Raw genomic sequence first — 27,680 nt, 5'->3', positions numbered from 1 at the left:
CAGGGAGCCCAGAACTGGACCAAGTACTCCAGGTGTGGAATCACCAGCACTGAGTAGATGAGAGTGCACAGCCAAGAATGTGCAGCAGGCTCATGCCTAAAGGAACTGCAGAGAAAGGAGGCAAGCTCCTTTTTCACTAACTTGCCAGCAGTATGCCCAGGTAGTCAAGAAGGTCAGTGGCATCCTGGCCTGTGTCAGAAAGCGTGGCCAGCAGATCCAGGGCAGTGCTCATCTCCCTGTACTTGGCACTGATGACACCACACCTCAAATCCTGTGTCTAGTTTCGGGCCTAGCATTACAAGAAGGACATTAAGATGCAGGACTGAGTCCAGAGAACAGCAATAGTGAAGTGTTCAGAGCTCAAGTCTTATAAGAAACAGCTGAGGGAGCTGGAGGTGCTTAGCCTGGAGAAAAGGAGGTTCAGGAGAGACCTTATCACTCTCTACAACTGCCTGAAAGGAGGGTGTAATTTAAATATGTTCTGTCTTACTCCTCCAAAATGTATGGTATATTCTAAGCCTATGGTCCTGCCCTGAACCATCATGTACCTGTAATCCCATTGGCCCAAGTCTGATTCCGTGCCCACTTCAATCTCCCTCTTAAGCTGCGCTAGTGAAATCAGTTGCGGTCTTAGCTTTTCCCCTTCTCTTAGCCTTTTCCCCCCTCCCTTAGCCCTTCTCCTCCCCTAGGCTCCCCCTCCTTCCCCCCTTCTCCCTCAGTAGCCATGCTGTTCCCGGGGGTGGGACCCCCAATAAACACTCATCTAATCAGCACCCCCAGAAGCCGTGTGGAGTCTCCTTGCCTGTCTGCTGCTGCCAGCAAACTCACAGCCTAGGGGGCCCTCCAGGGACATCCCGGGGTGTCCCCCCCCGCAAAACCAACCACAACAGGTGTAGGCAGGTAGGGTTCAGTCTCTTCTCCCAGGTAACAAGTGACAGGGCAAGAGGCAATGGCCTCCAGTTGCACCATGGGAGGTTTAGACTAGATATTAGGAAAAACTTCACTGCAAGGGTGGTCAAGCATTCGAACAGGCTGCCCAGGGAGGTGCTGGAATCACCATCCCTGGAAGCATTAAAAGGGCATGTGAGCATAGCATTTAGCAATATCATTTAGTGAAAAGCTAAATAATTTCACTTAAACTATGTAACAAAGCTTCTACACACTTCTGTCCAGCTTAGAGCAATTGACTAGCACATTTCAATTCTTCACAACTAAGACTCATACTAAGTGATGCTACCCTTACAAATTCCTGGGCAGGCAATGCTTCGAAGATAGAACTGGGGGAAACTGTTGCATGCCAATCTTGACAACCAAGTTAAGCTCAGTCTTCACAGAACTCAAATAGACAAAGGAAGTTTAAAAAAACAGATATTGTTTATTTTGTTTCCAGACAGGCCAAGTCTGAGCTTCTTTGGCTATTCCATTATTTTGTCAAGGATCATTCACTGACACACATAAATTATTTACCTTAGCCTATTAACCTTTGTTATTACTAAGATGAAACCTGAAACATACAAGGTTTAAAGGAAGCCGCTAAAAGTCACATAGTGTAGTAGTGCTCTAAAGATGAAGGAGAAGCAAGCAAGCAAAAAGAATAAAAGGATAACTAAAGAATTTAAATCCAAAGTATCTGTTAGTGCAAGTTACACCAAATACTCTCATTTCTATCCCTAAAATAATCCAGAAAGTTCACTACAGAAATGGTGACTGTAAGTTTGCCTGCTTTTAGTTCCACATGACCAACACAAAGAATGCTAAATGTCTTATATTGCCACCCAGCCCTAGTGAGGAAGACTAGGTGAAGGGCAAGTCCAATTCTTGGGATAAATTATTTCCTTTCCCAGTTACATTCCTTTGCTGGCCAAGGAATATTGCACCACTGGGGAAGGTTCTGCACCTTTGTGCAGAAACCAAAATGCTAAGCAAACCTTTGAGCATTTTTCTCATGACAAAATTACGGTTCTTCCTCTAGAGGTAAGAAGAAACAGTCATAAAGGTGCCTTAGCCACTTCGTGTTTTTAGTGAGACATCTTAACAGAGAAAAAATAAAAGAGAAATTGGAGTAAAGTATTATGAATGGTCCCTTCTTATGGCTTCTGGCAAACATAAGATTTTCTTTTGTCATTTGATCAGAACAGCAGTAAGTTGAGGCACTGCTAATCCTATATCCTAATTAAACTCTCATTTCCTTCCCTGGCTTAGTCATTAATTAGTCCCCAAAGCTGAACCTCCTCCTGATTAACTACTCTGAAAGTACATAAACTCTGCTTAGCAATTGCAGGACAAATATGTGGAACACGTTAAACCATGTATTTATGCAATTAAGCAAGCACTGATCACCAGTGTGAGCCCACCGAGTATTTCCCACTTCAATATAGAAAGACCCTTAAGGATATACTACTCCCAGTAGTGTGAGAAAAATTGGAGAAGATAGTCTGCTCTCCTAAGACTCCACCTGGAGTACTGCTTCCAGCTCTGGGGCCCCCAGCACAGGCAGGACAAGGACCTGCTGGAGCAGATCCAGATGAGGCCACAAAGATGATCTGAGGGCTGGAACATCTATCCCCTGAAGACAGACTGAGAGTGCCAGGGTTGTTCAGTTGGAGAAGACCAGCCTTCCAGTACTTAAAGGGGAGCTACAAGAAAAATGGGGAGGGAGACTATCAGGAAGTACATTGATAGGGCAAGAAGAAAATGTTTGAAAGGGAAAGAATATATTTAGATTACATATAAGGAAGCAATTCTTCACTTTGAGGGTGGTGAGGCACTGGAACCTGTTGCCCAGAGAAACTGTGGATGCCCCATCCCTGAAAGAGCTCCAAGCCATATTAGATGGGGATTTGAGCAACGTCATCTAATGGAAGCTGTCCCTGCCCATGACAGAGAGTTTGGAACTAGAAGGTCTTTAAGACCCCTTCCAATCCAAACTGTCATTGCATACATCCCATTTCCCATGTTTTTAATTATTTAATGACAAGCTTTGAAGAGAACTGTGGTAGAGCCCGTGCAAATGTAGACTTTGATTTCTGTCACTCTAACATCTAAAGTGGTTTTGTGTATAATTTGGAATAGACACATCACCTTTACCTATATAGAAACTGGCTAAACAACAAAAAAACCCATCACCTAATGAAAACAGATATTTACATGTCATATTAGTACTGCTGCCTCTGGCAACTATTCCAGTACATCACTCACAGGTATAATCCTGTCCTGGGTGCTTTTTTCAGAGGGGATTCTTTTGCATGCCTTCCCAGTGCTAAAGTCAGGCAACAAGCAGGCTCAGGATTCAGTTTTTTTGCCCTCTGCCAAAGGTCAATGTCCCTGAAGCAGACAGGTGGTGTCTATGCCTCAGCAAGGACAGAGCTCGCAGGCTGAATGTAACTAGCCTGAGGACCAAAATGATGATAACCACCAGTGAAACAAGAAAAACAAGAGCACTAGTATAAACTGGCTAAAAAAGCCAAGACAAGCTTATGGAATTAAGAGTCCACAAAAAGAGAGATATAATTTATGGCTGGAGATATCCCCGAACTGCAAACCAGAATGTGAAAATAAGGTATTTTAGAGGAAACACCATTAAAGAAGTGCTTATGGAAGAAGTATTAGCTCATGGTATCTACCTGTGGACACCATTACATAAAATGATGAGGAAATTATGACAAGTGCATGGGAGATCAACTCTTTGCCAGCAAGAAAGGCAAGCTATACAGCAAACCAAGACATCAAGTACAGCCTCTGCAGCAGACAAAAGCATTTGATGCAACACAAAATAATCTTTTCCTCAATTCAGTGGTTTATCTTTAAACTCAGGACATTTTTAATCAATAAAAATACTTACAGCTTTCCAGTGTCATAGTAGACTAAGATCAGTCCTTAACCCCCATCCCAGAAAAAGCCAGAACAAGATCACCATCTCCGGGTCACATAAGGCAAGGGGGGAAATTCTTCTAGAGGCTTTGACACCCCCATCCTCACCCTACCCGAGAAAGAAAAGCTATTTGCAAGTAGTGTCAAATAATATTTCCAGCTACAAACAGTTCTACTGAACAAGTACTTCCCAATCTTCCAAAATGCATGCTATAAGCATAGCTAGAACAAGAGCTGTGCTTAAAAGTCAGGTTCAGTACAACTGAACTTCCCAGTCTGAAGCTACCTCTCGGCACCTTCTCTGCACACGCCCAGCTCTCCAAAGAGCCAGGCACACACAAGTTCTGTCAGACCTACCCATGCAAACACTCCCAAGTACCAGACAGCTCTGGTGAGGCAAAGCCCAACTCCTCCAACATAGCTTAGCAACTTGTAAAGGGTATACACTGATTTGCTGCTGCTCAGAGTAAAGGGTCAGATGAGGGAGAGAAAAGAAACAGGCTAAGGAAAAGACGTACTCCCAGAAGCATACAAAAAGACTGGCTCTCTATGAAAGAAAAGAAAAACTCATGTGGTTCCCCAAAGGGTTAAAAGAAGCCAGTTTGCCAGTTTTCTATTTAACATGTTTGTGCACTTCTGATGAGAAAACTACTACAACAAATTAACTTCATATACATTTACAAGAATTTCAAAGTCTCAATAAAATGATGCATTTAATTTACCACAAACTATAAAGCTCAGTGGCAAAAAAAACCAGCAACACATTCCACACTCTCAGGTTATGCAGATAAATATAACACCTCAATGAAGGTCATAGAAGACAGATTTTATTTCTGAAACTAAAACATTACCTTTCACAAAAAGAACAGGTGGTATGGACAGAGTCAAATAAACAGAACAAATCACAAGGTCATATCCTAAAGACGCTGCTGTCGTCACGTGACTTGCCTTTGAATCTTTAGCTTTGTGTACTATAAACTTGATGTGGGGAAAAAGTGGGGAATGCATCTAGAAAGTACTTTTAACTCCATTTTTAAAATTCATTTCTACAAGTTAAAAAGGAAAAAAAGTTTACCTTCAACACTTTGCATTGTTATCACAAATAACTTCAGTATTTCTCACAGTTTTACCTACATCACACAGGGTAAAAGCAAAAACAATGTGATTGATGAAATTTGCTACAACTTTTAAGTTGTCCCACTTTAACATACCATCTTAAACCACTAATATAAATACAGTTGAAAAGCTTTAACAGCTTTAATACTAAAATTATTACAAGATTTTTCTTCAGCTGTTTGTTCCTTTGGACAACAGTCCTAAAAAACTAAATCACAAAACCACTTATTTTTTTTTAAGAAACATCCCAAACACCATTTTCATCCCTGACACAATGACATAAGAAGCTTAATTCACATAATACAGATTAGACCTTCATACCTGAAGATCTTTAATTTCACTGTGTCAACTACCATTTCCAATTTTCCACAGTACTGCTACACTAAGGCAACTCTTAAAGTTACAGTATTTTCTTGTCAGAACACAATAGCAAAGCAGCAGCACAAAAAAAAAAAAAACAAAAAAAAAAAAAAAAAAAAAACAAAAAAAAAAAAACTTTTTAAGCTGAAAAGAAGCAAGGAAGTGGGAAACAGTAGTAAGGGTGTATAGAAGGGCATATGAACTCATGCACACTGCTGTCTGAAGATCATGGAACAAGCTGCAGTACAGTGCTCATATTTCAGGCCGCCCACCACTGACACACAAGCAGAAGAATGATCCCTCACAAAAGCTCATGAAGCCTACCACAAAGGGAGAAAAGAAAGAATTCCTGCATGTTGTAGTGTGCTTTTATACTTCATAATGGTCTTGATTTAGTATCCCCTTATTCTCCCCAGATGATGTACCCCTTTTTTGAGCTGTACACACATCTGCAAGCTGGTGCAGCAGAACCAAATGCATCCTAAATGTCAGTCCCCTATCTACCTACTACTTACCCAAACAGCACAAGAGACATCATCACTGTCCAACAGGCTTGGAAATGAAAATTCACATTGATGAGCAACTCAAGTGGCCAGAAAGCACAGTTTTCTTTTGCTTCATAGAATGATTCTACTAAATACTGCCTGTGATCCACCTCAAGTGAGGTGGATCCAGCTAAGAAGAGCTCTGGGAGGGCTTAAAAGGCAATACAGACATGCTTTATTCTGCAGCATCATTTCAGTCCATCTATGAACTGGCATGAGTGGCTTCCCAAAATGGCACTTGCAGCCTTCAGTTTATTCAGAAACAGAGGCCTCGAATTTTGTAAATGACAAGTGAAAACTGAGTGAAAGGGGAAAAGTGCAAAGGAAGAGTCACAGTGGACTTCTAAAGAGGCTAGGGAAAAAGGCAATATATGTGAAGATTTTTGCTCTCAAAAGAATTAGCACAATTTAGAGATGACTTAGCAACCTTTATGCATATTTCCATTTTGGTGCATTTAATTATAACCTTCTACATGAGGGAGAGACTTGTCTGCAGCCCTGCAGAGATAAGTATATATTATAAACAACAACTTGCTAAAAACTGAGCAAATAAAAGCTCAGAAACTTTAGTCTTGTCACATTGTTGCACTCTTTCTATTCATGTGACAACACTTCACTGTTATTCCTCAAGTCTTTACATGGCTGCAAAAAGGAAAAGCAATTAATACTGACTACCAACCTTCTAATCCCTCAAAAGCAGAATAAAATTTGGGCTCAGTAAGGGAGCATTAGAGGATGACAGAACTCCAGCTGCTCAGTAGTAATAACTGCACCTCTTAGACATGAACATTATAGAAAAATAAAACATTGAAATCTTCAAGAAAAACTTTAATTTCTACCTTTTGTTCTCTAAATTTAACATATTAAAAGAAGCCACACAAGAAAACAGTATATGAGGATACTCATTTTTGGGAGAGAAGAAAGAATTAGGAAAGACTAAAAGTGCCCAAGGATGAAACATGCGTGTTTGTATTTATTTTATCAATTAATGACACGAGTTCTTCATCTGGATCATGTCAGTCTCCAAACCACAGGACAGCAGAAAATAATTTGGGGAGGAGGAAGATGCAGACAGAAAGCAGGTATCAGTAAAGACTAAACCTGAAGAGTTAAGACACAAATGCAGAAGTGTCATATTATAAGATCAGGAAAAATAAAACAAGCCTGAGAAATTGAAGATATTTATCAAATAAATTCAAAGAGGTATTTAAGCATAACAAAAGGAGAAAAGCTGAAGGTTACACAAAAAATCACCACAGCAGCAGCAAAATCATAATTGTGCAAAGTTAAAAAACACACACTGTGTCACTTACCTATATCAGGGAGATTTCCCAAAAAAAAAAAACCAGTTTCTTTGACAACATAAGAAACTGGTTTGGAACTTTAACTTTCCTAACTGCACTTTTGGTTTGTTTTTTGCAAAGGTGAAGGCTCACTTATACTGAAATGAGAACACAACAGGAGAATGAATATGCAAAGACAGAAACAAGAAAAAAGCTTCCTTGATTTATTAGACATGAGAAAGCACTCTTCCACTGCAAAGCAGTCAGTAATAAAACAAGAGAATCAAAGGTTATCTATTTGTCTCAAAAGTCTTCAAGAGCTAGTGCTAAGCCAGTAGAGCATTTCCCCAAGACCTGTTGCTGTTTGAACCATTTTACAGGAGCTTCTACCAACTCTAGCATCAATTTTGCTCTGCTCCCCCAGACCACACTATGAAAAATAAGATGGCTAGAGATTTATTTACAGTGTCACATCCAATTTTAAATTGAACAAGGAGCAATGGCCCTGGCAGGACTGCATGCTAAACTACTGAACTGATGAACATGTATTTTTCCTAATTCCTTCAGCCACTGATAATTTGTATACACAGATCTGTTTGGTTCTGTTTGGATTTGGTAGGGCTGTTTTTTGTGGGGTGTTATGTTTAATGGCTAGAGTAAATTTTTTGGCTAGTCTCCCATCTTACAGAAAAAGAGCACATTCACACAGTCAAAACAGTAGCTAATTATTTACCTGATATTACTCTGCTGTGTATAATGTTCAAGGATATTGAGCAGGACAAGGCTGATAGAATAATACATGTTGTCACTGAGTTCTGACTCACCCTCTATCCCTCTGGAGGGATACTAAGCATGCAGAGGGGACTGGAAACAGGGCAGCAAGCAGGAATAAGGAACACCATGGCAGGACTTCAGCAAAAGGGGCTAGCAAACATCCCCTGCTCCTGCTGGCTGTGAGCCAGCCTCACTGCTCCTGCAGGCTCCTTCAGTTGATGCCATCACAAGCAGCAGAACACTGCACTTGCTTAGCAGCTGGCCAGAACCATTTCCAAGATGCTGCAAGCACTCAAAGCAAGTCTGCATGCCTCAAACATGGGCTTCATTTGTGTAGGTTTGAGAGTCACACACTATAAAGAAAGGCACAAGGACACACTGTTAGCCAAACCCTGCTCCCACAAGCATTAACATATATGCTAAACCAAGCTTTGAATCATTTTCAGGTATATCTGAAGTTTGTTTCAGACCAAGAATCCATTTCTACCATCTGAAAATTTTTAGACCATAGGGTTTTTAATCTCATACTCTTGCTGAGAGTTAACTGCATATGTCTGCTAAGAAATTCCAGTTTTTCTCTCAAAAAACATTCCAGATGAAGATGTAATTTAAATAAGCAGGCACTGGGGGAGGGTGGCAAGGATTTGGGAATTAAATAGTGAAATTGAGTCCGAGAAGAATGGAGGCAGGGAGGTAGAAAGTGTTTTCACTTTTTCTTCTTGTTTCACCCTATCCTATACTATTTTTCAGTAAGTTAAAAAAATTCCCCTCAATCAAGTCTGTTTTGCCCACAGTTCAAACTGGCAAGTGATATCTCTACCCCTATTTCAACCCATGAGCCTTCAGTCTCATTTTTCTCCTTCTGTCCAATTGAGAGGAGAGTGAGGGCGTAGTTAGGTGGACATTTGGCAGCTACCAAAGTCAACCCATCACAGGGGCTGAACAGCAAACTTGTTATGCAGAGAAAGACAATATTAACTTCAAGAAGGCACAATTACAGCAATTTATACAGAAAAATCTTTCCCCTTAGCTCAGAAGAATGTCCAATAAGATAGCAAGCTAGTTTACCTGGCCATAAAATAATTCCAGCTCAACTCCTAAGGCCAAACTCTAAGAGTTCTTTTTATTACTTTAACTAAAACAATAGAAGACACACACAAAAAAACCCAAACAAGCCACCAAAGACATTAAAAAAAAACCCAGAGAAGCAAGGTGAACGCTCTATAAAGTCTTTTATAGTATTGCTCACTGTAACGCAAATAATTTCATTCTAATCATTAGTTAAATAGCACTGTTTTCTGATATTAATCCATTGTAAAACAAAATATCTTGGAAAGTTAGCATCTTGCATTATCAGCAATACCTTGGTTTCTCATTCAGATGCAAACCTAAAACAGCATTTGGTTAAAATAAGCTTCCCCCCCTCCCCCCCCCGCCCTTAGTGACAGGCAGATAAATTACTTAAACCGAAAAGCACCTCCAACAGAAGGCTGGCACTGTGCACTGAAGTGGGAATAACTGACAGCTTCATTATTTTCAAGAATATACCACAACTATATTAGAGACAGGAATCAAACGGCATCAAAATCAACCAAAAACACAAGAAGCGTACCGTGATTGGTTTAATTCTGTCTAGGTATTAGGACTTGCAAGTCTTTCTGCAAGACAATGTAACAATTTTTGTACAATAAGTTCTGTTCACAGATCAAAAACTGAAAGGATAAAATACTTGCTTCCATTTAACTGTACAGCATATTTATTGCTTCTTAATGCAGCAAAGTACACCATCAGTACACCATCATTTGATACTCAAGTTCACCAACTACATTTTCTTTCACTTTTATTAAGGAGAAATGAGCTTGAACACTGTGGGAGACTCTACTTGCATTCAAGACTACTAAACAAAAGGTTGAGGCATGTTCCCACAGGAAAGTTATCTGCATAACCCACACTCAGAACTTTTTTTCAAGCTACTGCAGTTACTGCTTGTAGATAAGATAAGGAATGCTTCCATGAGATTTTATGGCAACAGGTATGGAAATGATGGTAAGACATCAGGTGACAGTTTTATGGCTTTCTTGTACAAGACTCAGAATCCCAGCATACTATCCTTCAATCCCAAATTGTAGGCTTTAGCTTGCTGATGACAACTTTTCCACTGAAAGGAAAACCACAACAAGAATTAGTAGCAAATTTTTTGGTAAAAAATACAATGCAAAATTTACATTATAGAAAATCAGAAAAACAAACTGGATTCTATTCAGTAATACAAATTAGCTTTCAAATATCCAAGTTCACAATTACTTGCAGCAACTAAACAGATCACATTAATTTGCTTTCTTCATTAGAAATGGATGGCAACTAACCTTTTAGAGAGGGTTGTGCCTGAACAATTTTGCAAAAATCTGCATAAAGACTTTAGGAGGGTTTTAAGTAGCTTTAGAGGGGATCTATTATTCCGCTTTCAGAAAGTAACAGCTTTACTATCTCTTTGCTACCTTAAAAGCAGCAGTGGAAATGTTTTCCTTGTATATAAGGCAATTCTGGTCACACAAGCCAAGTAAATATTGATTTTACTATAGCTGAGAGGGGAGCTGAAGTTAATTTCAACGGTCTGCACAGAATGTTTTACGAATTGCTTTAAAAATATTTTGCATTACAAGGTATTAAACCAGCTAAGAACCTTTTAAAATAATCTGAAGCTTAAAATGATTGAGCTGTGCAATTTTTTCAGGGTAGAAAGTACAGCTGAAAGAAAGATAAACAGTATTAAAGGCTGCACATCAGCAGCTCATAAAGCCAAGCAGGATGCTTTCTTTCAATCCAGGGCAGGCAGTCCTGAAGCCGTGATGTTGGGGGACAGCTCGAGGTAACCTCACAAAAGCACTGGGCTAGAACCAGTCGCCAGCACAAGAGGGAATGGGCAGGGGTAGGACCTGTGTACTCCAAGTTGGCATATCATATCACAGGCCTTAATTTGGAGTTAATCACACCCAGGACAGTTAACCCTGAGCAACATCGTATCTCAATAAAGAGGAGCTGTGTCATAACTACAGTACAAAATCCACACTGCAGTGAAATTCAGCAAGACAGATACAACCACTCTGCTTCCATCTGCACAAGGGATCCAGAATGCTCTGTTGACTGTCAATCATTAGCGAGGGCTGCCAGTGCACACTTGTGTGACAGCTTTGATTCGGGCAGACACAAGGACAAAGCTGTTGACTGTCACCCTGCCCCGCACGGAACTCGGACAGCACATTGCCCGATTTCTGCAGAGAACCCTCGAACCATTTGTTGCTCTTCTGAACGCTTCGACAGAATTCATCTCCGCACGTAACAAGTGTCAGAGTAAAGGCATCTGCTTGCCCTGCAGCGCAAGCCCGGGTTTCACCCGCTGGAAGGCTCAGCCAGGGAATTGCTGCAATTCGCTTTCTCAGCTGCTCGCCCAGCGAAGATCAGGGCGCGCTCCACCCAGACGCCACACAAATGAGGTCACATAGCTGGCCACACTGCTGCCAATTCCTGCCCTATTCATCGGGGCAGGAAGCAGATGGAGCCCTCAAGTTAAGGGTCGCAACATTTCAGTGAGAACATTAAAGTGAACCAGCGGCAGACAATTCACGGGTGCGGGGAACGCGGTTTCCCCGCGCGGCAGAGCTGAGTCACGGGCACCGCTCTGTCCCACAGAGCACAGGCTGCGGCCAGCAGCCAAACACTCCCCCCATACAGCTTCAAAAAGGGACTCCACTACAGGACAACAGAAAATATTTTCCACTTTTTCAGTACCTACGTGCATTTAAGAGTTTAATATACGTGAGAGTTTTATAAAGTCCTTCAGATCTTGAAAATAAGTTCACTTGAAGACCCAAAAGGCAACGTGATGTAATTACTATGTAAGCCTGTTTCTATTTACAACCATGCTGTATTTCAGAGCATGTACTTCACCTGCTGCCAAAAAGGAAATATACCATTTCACGTGTTTAAAAGCTAGAGCTGTTTGAAATCAAACAGATTTGAGGTCCAACACAGCTCTACTAAACAACTAACAAGATCAGAGTTTACAGTAATATGAACAACACCATAAATATTAGTTTGACTATAGTAACAGCTTGTGTGTGGTCTCAATTTCAAGCTGCTATCAGTGCATATATCTTGTGGGAACACAGACAAATACTTTCCTACCTGAAAGAAAGCTTATTGTTTATAGGCTAGTGTTACTAAGACTTCCAGAGACAAAAATGGTAACAGAAGCTAAATGCAGAGTTTCAGAAGATATGCTCTCAAACTATCTATCTGTTTGCAAAATACCCCAGTCATGTCACTGCCATTGCCTTCTACTGCTATTGAAAAGTAATACTCATTTCAATCACTGGGATGGTGGCTGCACAATTAATTCACACAACAAAATGTAAATTCACCTCTTGCTTCTGTTTATAACTGTATGAATATAATGACAAAACAATATCTAGTCACACAATGCCAAGGTGCTAACATAGATTATTCAATTACTGCAGAGTGCTTTATTGGCTTCAGGAGTTGACATTGTACAGAAAAAGTTCTACAAGGCACCCCCTTTCAGAAAGTGTAATAGAACCAGCATCTTTTTCTGCTTCTGTAACACAGGTTAAGTAGCCTCCCCTCCAATAACAGGGTGATTTCCATCTGGGTAATGAGGCAATTGAGGTGAAAAAAATATTTTATTAAATAATCACATCAAATAGTGCCACAACAGTAGAGTATGTACATGTAAACACAAAATAGCCCAATCATTTTCCTGGAACAGTTTCAGAAATTTCACTAGAAGAACAAATTATCTCCCATGGCACGGAACAGCAATGAAGAAAGCTCTTTTGTTCGAAAAGGCAAAAAAAGTACAAGATCCCTTCTTTTTTCTCCTCTTAGATAAAGAGTAAGCTTTGGTTCCAGTTAGGCACCAGTAGCCTACCAGTGCCACCACACTCCCAGTGCCTGTCACCAACTTGAGAGTTTAAGAGGCTATTAAGAGATTAGACTGTTATAAAGAAGGTCATCCCACCAGATGAGCTAAATTATTTAGAATGTTTAAGACCATAAATCCATCTCTGACAAAACTTAGTTGTGCTGTTTAGGCTTCAGAGAACAGCAGTTCGTCTTAACCACTTTAGTTTCAGCCAAACTAATTCATTTACAATTGGATACTTTATCAGGTATGAGCTTCAACCTCCCTTCCTCCAGTCCCTGCCAATTCTCACAGCAAGCACACAACCAAAAATGCCAAAGCCACACCTCTGCTGACTGAAAAGCGTCCCTGTTATTTATATTCTAGATTTCTGTATAAAGCAAAGGACATGAAGAAACAATTACATACACACCCCTTCCAACTTCTCCACCCATTTTTTCCCTGAGTATTTCCAGTACTGCATCATTAAAAATCCTGTCATGTCAGAGAATGGCCTCTCCACCATAGCACACACACACAATTTATTTCACCTTCAGGTTTTTTCAACATTTTCCCTTCCATGCCTCTTACCTTCTAGCTTTTTTTCAGATTTTTTTCCCTCCTATGTGCATTTCCAACACACTAAGAAGTGTTCAAAGCCACAATTCTCTCTCAGTCTCCAAACTAAAAACTCCAAAAGAGTTTTTAAAAAAAGTGAGAGGATAACAATGAATGTGAGACTATGACTCTCTTGAAAAGCAAGTGTACAATGCTGCACTTTATGAACAGTTACAAAGATTATAATTAAACAAATTTCTTTCAAAAATCCTGCTGCTTGATTAAGAAAAATCATAACTGCAATTTACCAGCCATGATCTATGTTCTTTTAAAAACTGCCAGTTCAACTCAGATTTAAACAGGTTTTAAGAAACAATCCGTAAACACCGTGCTCAATCATATGAAGCACCTGAGCAGCATGTAGTTGCTACTCACCCAGGAGGTTTACACCTTAGCCTAGCCACCTGGAGCAAGCATCAGAAAAATCATCCATAGACACACAAACATAATCAAATATTAAATGTGTGCACTTACACGTTAAAAAGACCTGAAGGATTGAGATATAAAACCTCAGAGAGATTGACCCTCCTATTATCCCACAGACAAACATTCAGAGGTTTCACAACGGAAGTGTTCGTCAGTTAACTACATGGCTGGTTATAACTCCTGTCCCAAGTTTATGCTCTTCTAAAAATATGACAAAAAAAAAGAAGAAAGGAAAAAAACCCAAGAAATAGTCCAAAAAACCTACACCAGTACATGCAGAGCCAGAACAAACAACTTCCATGAACAGCAGCCGAGGTTAAAACCAAGCAAATTGATTTTCTCCTACTGCTATCCTTCCAAGAATGATCAACTGCAGATGTCTCACATTTGAGGGCTGAATACGTGCAGATTTTGAAGAACACTATATCTCTCCAACCTATAATTTGCTGAGCTCTCCAGAGTCAGTCAAAAGCAACTCTACTCACATTACTGAGTTTCTTAACATTTCTGTCAGTTTCTTAAGGAAGTTTGGGCTGAGCCACAAAGGAAAAGTTTCTGCTCCCAGCTAAACTGGCATATATCCAAATCCACCTCATTGTTCTAGAAGCAAACATACATGAAATCAGAATCCCAGCCCGTCATTTTATTCTAAATTTAGCCATTACATTGATACATCTTCAGAGGATTTTAGTTTCTCTTTCTAAAAACCCATCTTCAGACTCTAGCTTTGTAAAAAAAAACCCACATCAAAAGTCAAGTGGACCAAATTCTTTATTGATCAACACATTCTGGTTTCTCAAAGTTCTGACACCAATTTACAAAATAAGCAGTTTCCATCTGTCAATTACTGTATCTACATAGCATATTCACAGGTACTAGGAATAACAAAATTGTCTTTTCCTTGCCAATCTGTGTTATTTGGCCCCAGCCAAAAAACAGATGAGACAACCCATGAAATTTCAATCAGAATCGGTATGAAAGCTGGCAAAAAGAAGAGGAAAGAATATCCCAAATTTCTTCTTTTCCTAAGCATCCCTCCACAAAACATTCTTTCCAAATTACAGGAAATACGGCTCTCTTGAGATACCACCAAAATGAGGAGAAAAACTTGTGGGGTGTCAAGGAGCTGCTGTAAGTTTATACATTCAAAAGTACCAAAAAGCACACTAGGCAGAACTGTAAAGAATCAAAACAAGTAAATGCTGAAATCACCAAAATTTAATGCATAGTTTAAGAAAATTAGAGACATTAAGACTTTCAATCAGACACAACAATGCTAAAATTTCTGCCATGAACAAGTTACTGTTCTAGGTGAAAGGGAAGCCCACAACACAAGCATTACCATGAGGATCTTATGTCAGCAGGTGTGACACAGCCAGAGCTCACACAACCCTTGCAACGGAGCAGCACCACAGAAGACAGCCTTTCCCTGCTCTGTTTCCTGCCATGCCTTCCACGACCTGCTCTGTTAGTGTAAATAAACTTTTGCAAAGTTAAGAAAAGCAGCTCTCATCAGGTGTAGAAGATAAAACCAGACCCACATGCCTGGATCCTTTCATCTACTACAGCCTTCAGAAGATAGGGAAGCACTCACCCAGCGGAGCAAAAAAGGTCTGCCGGTCAGTATGCCGAGGCGCAGCAACCTTGTACTTTTTCCACACGGCTTTCTGGGCTGTTTGAACATTCATGATCAAGCTCAGATTTTGAATAACAGGAAAGTGAAGATGGAGAGGAAGTACACGCTAGTACCCATGCAAGAACTGCATGCTGGGATTCAAGGGGGAGGGAAGCGCTGGTTTTCCTCTGACGGTTTGACACATTCAGCCACACAGTGACTGACAAAACCAGTCAGGAAACAAACCTTTAAAAAGGCTGCAAGTTTGCAAATAACAGACTTCAAGCTAATTGAGATTTCTTTTCTCTTTAAAATCAGATAAATAGGCTGTTTTGATACTCTTTATGAAAACAGGAGGACACTCCAGCTTTCAGAGAACTGGCGAGTTAAATTCTATAAACTGAAAATAGGAAAGCTGATGGTAATTTTTCTTTTCTGCTCAAATCAAAATTTCTGGTCAAACACCGTACTCATTTTAAAAATCCTAAATATTTTTAGTATTCATTCTGTAAAAAGTTTGCAGTATCATTATGACACTTTTTTAACACATTCAACAGAACATACAACCAGAACAACACTTCAAATTAAGCAATCACATCTTTTAATGGCCTTTCAAAAAAACACAATAAATTTTAAACATGAGATTATAGCACATAAAGGAAGTTGTACAAATAAACCTCCAAGTCAAAAATTATAAACTCTGATTAGACATGCCCTCTCCACTGTGCAGTAATTCCAAACAAGACACAGCAAGGAACAGTAAAGCAGAAAATTGGTAATGCAGGGCTATGATAAAATGAGAGCTATTTTCAAGTGGGCCTTTAAACTGTGCTTACCACCAGTACAGAAAGCAAAGTGAATCCCTCTGTCTTCAAAAGCCTGTTGCCAACTTTACAACCAAATTAAGAGGATTTCAAATACTGTAGTTATGAAAGACACTCCATATCCCACACTTTCGGTACTGAACTGGACAGAAGTCCAATAGTCACAACAAAGTAATGCAAGAAGAGATTAACTAGAACACAAGTACAGGCACTTTGACCAGAGAGGAGTGCTCTAAACCACATAATTGGTTTCAAAAGCAGAAAGACAGAGGCTGTTTGATTTGTTCTGCCTGTCTCATTGTATCATGCTATAAGACAAATGTTCTAGATACAGCTCTCCTCTCTTCATTAATATCTAGTCAGGACAGTTTACTGTATCACACCTCGGACACTATTCAGAGAAGGGAAGGAGGGAGAAATCAAGATCAGATTTTTCTTTAAATTTTTGTGGGCCAGAAGTTGGTCTTACTGTAATTTGTGGGTTGGATGTTTTTTTCCCAAATTCAAGAATTCTTCAAAGTTGAAGGCTGAAAGGCTTCACACAAAAGGAGTTTTGTTTCCATTAATAAAGACAACCATACATTCAGGGGGCTAAATCAGACATTTGTATCCAAACATTTCTGTGAACCATGCAAACAAGACCAAAGTGGAAAGGTAATAAAAGTTTTAAAGCTAGGATTTCTATTTTAGAAATAAACAAGGGTGTATTTTATAAATATAAATACAAACCTTACTGTGTCAAGCACTTCCCAAGCACAAAACAAAAAGACATTGCCAACTCCACCAAGCAAATGATGAGAATTAGCAGACAGACCTGCACATATATCAAAAGTCTTACCAACAGCACCACATGTTCCTTTTTTCAAGTTTTGATGAGACTGGTCTGAATTCTCTAAGAATGCTCTCCTGGGTATCCAATACCTCACCTTAGTCCCTGCTGCTCCAAGGCCCACCCACACTTGGCAAGACTGAAGAAGAAGCACAAGTTTCACGGGTCAGCTAGTTTGTGACAACATTTCTGGGTTTACCACTTCTCAAATGAGGAAGTGATTGCAGTCAGTGAGAGCAGTTATAGAAACACCACTCTGACTCCATCAGCCCCTTGAACTTCATTCAGTGTGAAGGTATTAGTGAAGCTGAGTAAATCATTCATGCACCAGAGCTTCCAGAGAAGCTCAGCCTCCAAGCTCTGCCTGACATCTGCAGCTGCCCCATGAACATCAGAGAAACCACTTTTATCTAACAGCACGTTTTGCCTCAAAAATCCAACATTTCAACAAGAATGTACACTGAGAACATGTATTAACTTCAGGGGAGGCAGGGAGGTGGGAGGTTGTTACACTATATTTAAATTTAAAAAACAAAAATCTCTTGTCTAAATGGAAATAGAATTACTAGCATAAAATAGTTTCATATCTGAATCCATCTGCAAAGAAGTTATCTTTAGGATGGCAGGAATATTTTTAAGCTACATTTTAAAAGTGAAACCATGGCCTCTGTGAATATCTGAAGTGTTGGGTGCGAAATCCATACATTAACTGCAAGAGCAGATAAACAGAAGATAAATGGAAATTTCTGGTCAAAGTAATCTTTGAAGGTGGCAAAAGAAGACTTTTAAAATAAATTTTTAACCTAACTCCAGAGCTCAATGTACTAGTATATTCTCTACCCATAAACCACTTCATTCATTAGGAAGATGGTTTTATTTCTACTACTACTGAATTCAACAGGCCATTTATTTAGTAGCTCTCTGACTGGAGTACGTGCTCTCTTCTATTCTCTCTGGTGTTGACAGCAGTAATCAAATTTTGTACATGCCACTGGCCCTATTATAGTTCCACAGCAGCTGGCTGGCTGCCTAGGTTTCTTATCATGTATGATAAAAAAGACCAGCCAAACAGACCAGCTGAAACTACTGTGGGAAGACAGAAGTAGAGGGAAGCCTAACTAGAAGCCTAGTAAGTAGAAATCATGTCTCTTTATGCTTGCCCACGTATTACAAAGCATGAAGAACAAGGCTACACTCCACACATGACAAGCTTGCTTTAACAGTTTTCCAAAGGACTGGAGCTTGGATGACAATTCAGCCCTTGTTGAAGAGTAGGTCTGAATTCCACACTTTATCTGTGAAACACTGCTCATCTATAGCTTAGTCCACTATATGGGAAAGCAAAAAACCACCTAGAGGAAAAGGGAAAAAAGAGGGGGGAAAAAAACTCAGATAACTGTACCCATTCGTTTGAAGGTGAGCTCATAAATACTTAAGATCACTTGTCTATCACTCCCTCAGCATATACACCATCAGCACGGGGTTCAGTGTAAAATTAAAGTTCTCAGAGGCAAACAACAATGGGAGCAGAGGGCAACATCCTTTAATTATCAAACTCCCCTGTATGCAAGACAATCTGTAATGAGACTGGTTTCCATTTCTTCTTTGCCTTCTGGGAGTCTTCCAAGAGCCTTGAATGCCTTGACTCTGAGAAGAGGAAACTGGCTTCTTTTTCACAATCTGCCTCCTTCCAGCTGTGTTCCAAGTAGGCCTTGGGTAGCCCTGCTCTGAACTTACACTCTTCCATACAAATCCACAGAGAAAGGCTTGGGTTCAGGACAGAGGAAAAAAACAAATCTAAGGGACTTCTTATGGGAGCAGAACAAGGAGGTACAAAGGTTCTCCTTCACTTTTTCTCCAAGGTGAGAGCCAAGTAAGCCAAGAGTTTTCCTAGAGGGGAAGCTCAGCCTTTTTCAAAGTTCCTGTGTTACCTGTCTAGTCCTATCCTTTACAATACTGCTATAATAAGCATTCAGTTAAGAGCTTCTTATGCTGTGGGATTAACACCCCATAATTTTGTTCAGGATGTTTTATTCACCACAACAACCTGACAACTTTTTTTGCTGGCCTGCCACACATGATCTGAATTAGCAGGCCACAAAATACTTGTTCCAACAAGCAAACAAGAGCGTCTAAGGAGATGCTAAGAAGGATGGTGGAGAGGCAACAGGAACTTGAACAGAAAGTAATGTTCCAAATGCCTCACACATTTTGATGGAAACTAGTTATTAGTTTAACCCCTACTTCCAGGAAATCCACAACACCAGCAAATTCGCATGGAGAACACTGAGTTTTTAGCATTTCTATTGAAACCTTATTTCACACAAACAGGTTCATGTCAGCACAAACCTTTCTAATGAAAAGAACATTATTAATACATTAAATGCCCTCACTACTGTGGAAGAGGAACAGAGTGTGTGGCTGCTAGTGAAGCACTGCAGTACAGATAACACACAGATATTCTCTCAGTGCTCTCACAGGCAGCTCCAACACAAACCTTTCCAGCACACATCGCTTCAGGCACTTGACACATGGGTCTTGTAAAACTGCATGTCTGTGGCTGCCACAAATAACTGACTCATCCTGCAAAAGAAATAATAGTAGCAACTGTACATAAATTGCAATGCTTTTCAAGAATCACCACAATTTTACCCTTTTTTGACGTTCCTCTTACAGCTTCCCTTTTCCTTTTGTAAAAGGGAATATTTTGAATGCAAATACTGAGAAAATTTGTGGAGCACATTAATCTTCTGAAAGTGTTGTTTACATTATGATCACACCTGTAAAACCCAGCCACATCCAAACAGTACCTGCTTTTCACAAAACATCCTGGGCCACCTGTTTGCAGCAACTCACAGGAGTGACAGGAGGTCCCCAGGAAAAGTAGGAGCCTTCTGCATTTTGCTTCTCATTAAAAATGCACACCTTCCAAAACAAGGCTCCAGACCATTCACATGCATCTTTATAAAAGAAATCCCAATGAAACCATGACAGATGCCCTGCTTGACACTTGCGTGCTCATATGCTGGGGTGCAACATGCATTTCAGAAGAAGCCCAGGCACTGAGCCCTGAATGACAGCATGCAAGCCCAAGCACAGGAGAGGGGACACGACTTGATCTGCCCCAGCTCCTCCAACAAGCAATCTTGGTGGTTCACAGTTTTCAAAACCACTTGCCCTGTTGCAGTGGGACAGACTGGGTTCAAGCCAGCAGCCAAGCAGCTGTAAGAGCTGTTGGTAACCAGCTCTACCCAGGACAGGCAAACACCCTCAGCACACCCCACAGCATCAGGGACTGCTGCAGAAAAAGGCATGGCTTCCAAAAAACATCTCATTCTTCTGTCCTTCATATGCCAAAACACAACCCAAAGCCTTGGAAGGAATGGTTTAAGCAAGCATACGAATAATTTACTTGTAAACTTTCCTGTCACTCATTTTGTAAATGTCTGTTTGGACCTCCCAGAAAATAAACATCTCAAAGCTTCCTTGTAAATCCCACAGGGTTTTTTCCTCAAAGTATCTTCTGACAGATTCTTTTCAAACTCTTCCAGCTTTCCCCATCCAGACTCCACAGGGCTGTGCATTGATGTCTGCCTCAAGCTGGGCAGAGGGGAAGCTGTGGAGCAAGCACATCTCTCCACTTGCCCAAGTCTTCAGGCCTTCACTCTACCAGCTATCACAATCTTCATCCTAAAAGCTAAAACTCTTATCTCCTACCACGGTGGGGAGAAGGAGGGGACATAATCACAGTTAAATATAATCACAGGCGCATTTCAAGAGTGGCGCACCCCAGCCAATGACCACATTCGTGGTCAGCAGGGTTGAACCAGCACTGCAACTCCAAAGATCTGAAAGTTTGTTTTTCCTTTTTTCAATTCCCTGTAACAATGCATGGGTGATAAGACAGCGCCCTCTAAGACATAAACTCTTCAGCTGTACCATTTATAACACGCTACTTATTTCCAAACTGACACTGTCACAAGCATACACATAACCAGTCTTGTTAAAATTAGCAATCAATTTCTTCAACCCAGACAGTCTACTTCCCTTCCTGCTTGCAACAACGTATTCTATTCATGCTTTCCCACAGCAAAAAAACACAGAGGACAAAGAGGGACAGCACTGTGCAGAGCCGCCCTGCTTTCTGCAGGAACTATTAACAAAATTCTTTGGACTTCCCAGTCACCATGCTGGGAATGGAAAGTTTTGCTCACCTGGAAAAGAGGTATCTGCAGATAGTCTGCATTAGGAGCCCCAAGGTTCCCTATTCCTTTCTGGAATAAGAATACTGAAGAGCGCTCCCTAAGTTAAACAGGCTGTCTTTTCCTAGTTCAGAGAGCTAAAAATCAGTAAGAAACTATTAGAGGCATGCTAAAACTAAGTCTGTTCCCTATGGACCTTGGTCAGGTCCAACACAAACACATCTCCAGTTAAACTCCCTGCTCCTTAGAGGACAAACCTGTGTCCTGCCAAGGACAGAAGGCAAACATCCTTCTTTCTGAAATAACATTGCTGTTATCAGAGTCAAAAAAGGAAAAAAAAAAAAAAAAAAAAAAAAAAAAAAAGAAAAAAAAATCAACCCAAAACACACCTACTCAGCTCAGTGCAGCAAGGCTGCACTGGGTGTTCAGAACAGCACAGTGACACAGCACCCAGCCCAGTCCTAGAGCAGCCAGCTTGATGAGGGCAGACATCACACCATTCCTTCTGCATGATGCCAGAGCAACAATGTAAAATTTTCTAAACTGCAGAATACCATCTTAGAATTACCTACTGCTGCCACTGTATAAGCCTTTATTTTCATGAAAACCTCCTTCACCAAAAGGAGGGGGAAAGCCCACACAAAACATACTCCTGTTCAATCCTCTTTAAACTCTTCAGTTAACTTAATATAGACTTAATATATCTCTTGTTAATTTGTCCCAATAGTTAAATTTACTGCTAAAAGCTTACACAGCATTCACAACCTTTTGCCACTGATCTCCTTTTAACAGCTACAAACTGCAAATCATTGTGTGATTGAGGTTATCAAGACTTCAACAAAGAGGGTATATTTCAACAGATAATCTGACATTCAGACATTTTGGTAGGTATAACATTCTACAAAGACTGTATTAAAAAAAAAATCATTGCATCAACTGTCAGGTACTAGAAGTGCATCATTAAAACTACTATTATAATTAATGGCCTTCTTTCTCTCCCCTCTCCCCAATTAGCACAGAAGAAAAAGAATGAGGTAAAACCATGTGCTTTGTTAAATATTGAACCTACTGGAACCTGCAAAATAGCAGATTAATAAACTACTCTGAGGCTGAGGTCAGTTTACAGAGGAACCATCACACAGCAGCTATGGCAACACAGAACCACCACACTGCACTGCCAACTAGTAAAGAGAAACACAAGAACAAAGAGCAAAGCAACAAAGAGCATCAGCCTGCTTTCTTAGGGCCACAGTAGTGAAAATTAAAGCTCTCAGAGGGAGTGCTCTTCAGTTTAGCACAGCACTTCAGTGTATCAGGGGACTTGGGAAGGAGTATGGAAAAGAGACAAAGCACATGGCACAACTGAACTGAACCTAAAGAAGTAACAGGTCCACACAACTAAATACCAAAAAGCCTCAAGTCTCTCTGACAGTAATGCTACACACACACTCCTAAACAGAGATCCAACAGCAGTGAAAATTATAGTGCATTTTATTTGGGACAGAATGTGCACCCATCTATCTCAAGCCACCTGCCCAGGTTCCCAAGCAGAGACTGGGAAGCAGCCCACTCTGAAAAGGCTAAGCAATAGCTAGGTTAATAACTCAGCTCCACACTAGCTAAGGAAAGCTCACACAAGCCACAATCAGCAGAGATGTGGTGAAAAGAGGACTAGGAGTGGTAAGCAGCTGAGGGGTAGCAACTGATTCAATTTTGCAAGCCAGCAAAAGATTGCATGTTTACACCCTTGCTTGTTTTCAAGAAACTTTCAGCAAGCTTTCTGTGTGTATACTTTGCAGGCTTCTGCCAGGTCAAATGGAAAACACTGAGCTCAGTTATTTAAGCTCAAGTGTGCGGAGGAGTAATTACCAAAGCTCCACTGGACAGAAGGATTGCATTCTTTTATTCTTCAAATGCCACCACCCACTAAGATATGATAATAAAACTCTCAGAAACCTTGTAAGCAAATCCAAACACTGTGCAGAAGTTAGCCTGCAATCACATGGTACCCATTTTAAAAACTCCATCTGTGCCACTGCCATCATATTGCCATCACCATAACCAAGTGTTAGCTGGATTTAAAGCCTAAATCACATGACGGTTGAGATAGAGGCCACACGTACAGTATATTCTAAAAATTCTTTTTGTGCAAGATTGACTAGCAAATCATACCCATTCCTAAGCCAGACAAATGAAGCCCCAAAACACAACTGCTCCTTCACAATTACTGTGATGCAACAGATTCAGCACAGCATTCCCACATAAATATGTCAACAATGTCAACAATGTGTTCATTAGCTGATTTTGAAACAATTTCAAATATTAAAAGGGTTTAAAACAGATGCACATACTATAGTAACAACATTATTGGTCACCTTACTGACATATCACACCTTGAACTTGATGTGTGATCAGGCATAATCTCATCCATGGTCTGAAGAGCAGCTTTTCAGCTATTCATTTCACACCCCTATTTTGTACTACTGGTTATGAAGCCATTTGACATTGCCAGCAACAACCAGCTCAAGAAAATTTCACATTACTTCAGCAAAACATTTTAAGGCTGAAGCCTTTAATGTTTACCTTTATTTCCCTTTGAATTTAAGTGTTTAAATAAACAATCGCTGTTTTCATGTACTTCAAAAATACGTATACATTTACCAGTTTGTTCCTTATGTTGTCTTTTTCCCACTACCCTACTTGCTTTTGTTGCTGCTTCCAAAAACAGAACAGGTTTTATCATAGGGTTATTTTCTTACTAGTTTGACTTCTGCATAAGCAGCAACAAGTTGCTACTAAAAAGCAAGCCTTGTTTCTCTCTGCAAGCCTGCAAATGCATCCAGGCAAAAACCACTTCAATTTCACAAAGTTAACATTGAAGCAACTTGCATCAAACTTGTTCCCATGTCTCCTTAAAAAAGAAATTCATTACAGGTTGGTAAAACTCCAATTTAAACAAAGGAGATGGACAACAAAATACAAACAAGTTTAGTTCACTCAGACATGAGCATGCAAGTGTCTGTTACTCTGCCTTCAACTTGCCCTAGATTTGAGCACTTCTCTATAATAGCTATGCTTAACCAAACATAATAATGCCTTCACTACCAATCACTTAATATCTAACTGTAGTATTCTCACAGTTAACACTGTCACAAACTTTTCTATTTATGTGCAGTTCCCTCACTTTGACTGGACTGGTTTAAGACAGTTGCACGAACAAAGCATTATAAAACTTCACTGCTGCCTGGTTTTGGTTTTTTGTTTTACTTTGTAGCATAACCACAGCATTGATACTGTTTGTTTTCTTGTAGGTGACTGTTTGTTTAACTTTAAATCACAGATTCTGACACATTCTCCTTCCTACAATAAAGTTTGCCACAAGTATTTCAGGTCAGCCACAGAAAAAAAGATAAATCCCTGTTACACATCTTCATAAATACCATTTGAAAGAGAGGATTCACCAAATAAAGATCTTTACAGCTTACACTGTGAGATAAGCAAGGCAGTTTAGGATATGGGTGGCAAGGTTCAGAACAAGAATTTCATACAAGTGCAAATAAAATGTTTACGAAGATAATTAGAAACAACCTGGCACAACCTACCTTTCTGGGAACTTGTGTTACTAAGTGCACATGAGGCTCTGGGTCACTGAAAAGTAACTCTAGCGTACATGCAGCTATATGACCAAAAAGAGTCAAGAAGTTGCATTACCCAGGGGTTTTCAGACATTTACCTTTACACTCAAATAACCTCCCCAGCCCTGCAGTTTTCCACCACCTTTCTCCTTACTTGCCTCCAAATACTCATTCTTCCTGTAAATGATCAAAACACCACTACTGTTACAAAAGAAAGATGATCAGCTCTCAAAACAAATCACAGGACAGTTCATTCAGTCTTCTCACTCCCACATGACCATCAGGTGCTGTCACACTAACAATTTTGTACCTACCATTCCACCACAATTAACTTGATCTTCCTTCCCTTGTTCTACCCCTGATCTACACAGCTCTTCATCAGTCTCATTACACTCTGTCAGGAGGGTCAAAATCGATGAGGCAAGCCAGTTCATTGCATTTCATCCAGTACAATCCCAGTGAAGTCAGTATAAATTCCTACCAATACTGCATAGAAAACATGCATGTCTCCAGTTTTGTCTCTGGCATCCAAGATCAGGCAGCTGGGATGAAGAAGCAGCAGAGAACAGGACATGTTCCTGGTCAGGATCAGATGCAACCACTGAAATTCCCCCAGCAGCACACGAAAGCAGGAATAAGTAGACATGGGGGTAGAGGGGAGAAATATTTTCACAAGAAATCTAACTTGCATCAGATGTCCCTATGATGGTATTTTAGCTACCAGCTGGATCATGACTCACAGATCCCCAGTACCAGGCTTCTGACTAGGCCCAGCTCAGCCAGGGAGCTTTGCTACCTCCATCAGACAAAAATGACTGGAGAAGCTCCCAGGACCTATCCCAGCCCTTGTTGCCTTGTCCAGGAATTAGGAGGAATTGCTCCAACACATTTCAACCTCTGTATTTCAGTAATTGGTAAAGAAGTAGGACAGTACAAGCACACACATCCAACAGCAGACAGCAAGAACTTTGTGACTACAACAGGAACAGCTAGAGCGCCTCTCAGTTCCTATCATAACCATTCATTCAGCTCCCCCCACACCATACAGCCTGTCCTAGCCGAAAACACCAAGAAGACTCCTGTGACTTGGCTTGTTTGCCATTTATTTCACTGCTTCCAAAAATCAAGTCTCACCAACAACCTATTTCCCAACTAAAACCAGGAAGTCTGCTGGGAAGCCATGCCAGGGCAGCAGTGATGACAGGAGGGAATTCCTCATGCTTCATTTCTTAGCCATAGCAACAGGCCACAACCAATTCTACAGCCCACCTGTCCCTCAAAACCCAGGACTGGATTACAGACAGTGAGCAGATTGAAGAGTTCTTTTGGTAGGTTTTCCCCTCGCCTAAACTCCATCTCCTATAACAAAACAGAAGAGCCATGAGATTTGTTATGATTTGGAAGCCTACAAGGCATGTTCAGGTTCTGCAGCTGCTGGGGAGCAAGAAGGTTCAAATAGCAGCAGCAATCCCAAAACAGTGCAGAGCTTGGGAAGTAGAAGTAGAGAAGGTGAGCAATTCCAACCCAGCCCACTGGTTACAGAAATTATACAGGGCTCTTGAAGATATCAGAAATATCACAGCTTCAACCTAGCTTTTCTCTGAAGATAAAATGGTCAAATTTTACAATTAACTTTCATGACTAATACCACTATGAAATGCAAATTTCCTTCATTATCTGTAAAAAAATTTAACATATATTACATTCCACTCTAAAGAGTACTGTATCAGCATAGAAAAAGAAGAAAAAAAGTCACCACAAATCAGGATAATGTTAGAAAGGCTCGGTAAACATTGCAAGTACAAAACAGCACTCTCATCTACCAGAATTTCACAGAAGTGCAGCAGAAGTGTTTCAGCACTGTCAACCTGAACGTAAGTTGCCAAATACCCTTTAACATAACCCAGGTTCAAAAATAGGCATCGCCAAGATACACTTACTCAAATAATCTTTTAGAGGCACCACTGTAGCCCCCAAGTGCCTTCTAGTTAAGCACTGCAGAGAGTTTAGCCCTCTATAAACAGTCTCTCCTCCTTTTCTGGCACTGCAACAGTGCAAAAAGTAGTAGATGACACCTAGTGTGGCAAGGACCGATCACCACACACATAGACTCTGCTAAGTTGGAAGGGACACATCAGGATCACTAAGTCTAACTCCTGGACCTGTCCAGCACACTCCAAGAATCACACCATATGATATATGCCCCTTGTGTCTAGATACAAAACTCAATATGAAAGTGGAAGCTAGGCAGAGTAGAACCATGTACCTCATGTTTGCATTAACAACTTATTGCCAGACCTTTGACTGTGATTTATGAACAATTCATGCAGGAAATTGAACAAAAAAAAAAACAAAAAACCCATATATCTCTAAAAAGCTAAAAAGTTTAAAAAGCTGTGCACATGGTGGTGAAATCCCAACACAGTATAAAACCACAAGAAATCCCAACACAGTATAAAACCACAAGGAAACTATGTATGTGACACTTAAAGGCTGAGTTAAGCTTTTACTACCACAAAGCCAAGGTCAGAGGAACAAGCCCAGTGCAGTCACCAGCACAGAACCACAGAAGCCTCCCCAGCTGGGTGGGGACCTCTTGCTGAGAGTGAAACTAAAATTTTCCAGCAAGTTCACAAAACCACCACTATCCTTCTTCATTCAG

At 40.4% G+C, this 27,680-nt stretch overlaps 1 protein-coding gene across 2 annotated transcripts in view; it reads right to left on the bottom strand.

The window, feature by feature from the left end:
• Positions 1-27,680, bottom strand: part of LOC121354809 (utrophin-like) — an 86,168-nt gene that overhangs the window by 36,956 nt on the left and 21,532 nt on the right. Inside the window, exon 1 of one of the 2 annotated variants that reach the window (XM_041469724.1) lies at positions 15,508-15,613. The exons of the other annotated variant lie outside the window; for it this stretch is intronic. Within the exon in view, the coding sequence (XP_041325658.1) occupies positions 15,508-15,601 (94 nt within the window). The 5' untranslated portion in view covers positions 15,602-15,613. Of the gene's footprint in view, positions 1-15,507; positions 15,614-27,680 lie in introns of those variants that run through there. 2 annotated transcript variants of the gene reach the window in all.

Source organism: Pyrgilauda ruficollis, unplaced genomic scaffold, assembly GCF_017590135.1.
Source record: "Pyrgilauda ruficollis isolate IOZ18807 unplaced genomic scaffold, ASM1759013v1 scaffold24, whole genome shotgun sequence".
Taxonomy (NCBI): Eukaryota; Metazoa; Chordata; class Aves; order Passeriformes; family Passeridae; genus Pyrgilauda; species Pyrgilauda ruficollis.
This window is presented reverse-complemented; position numbering and strand designations above follow the sequence as displayed.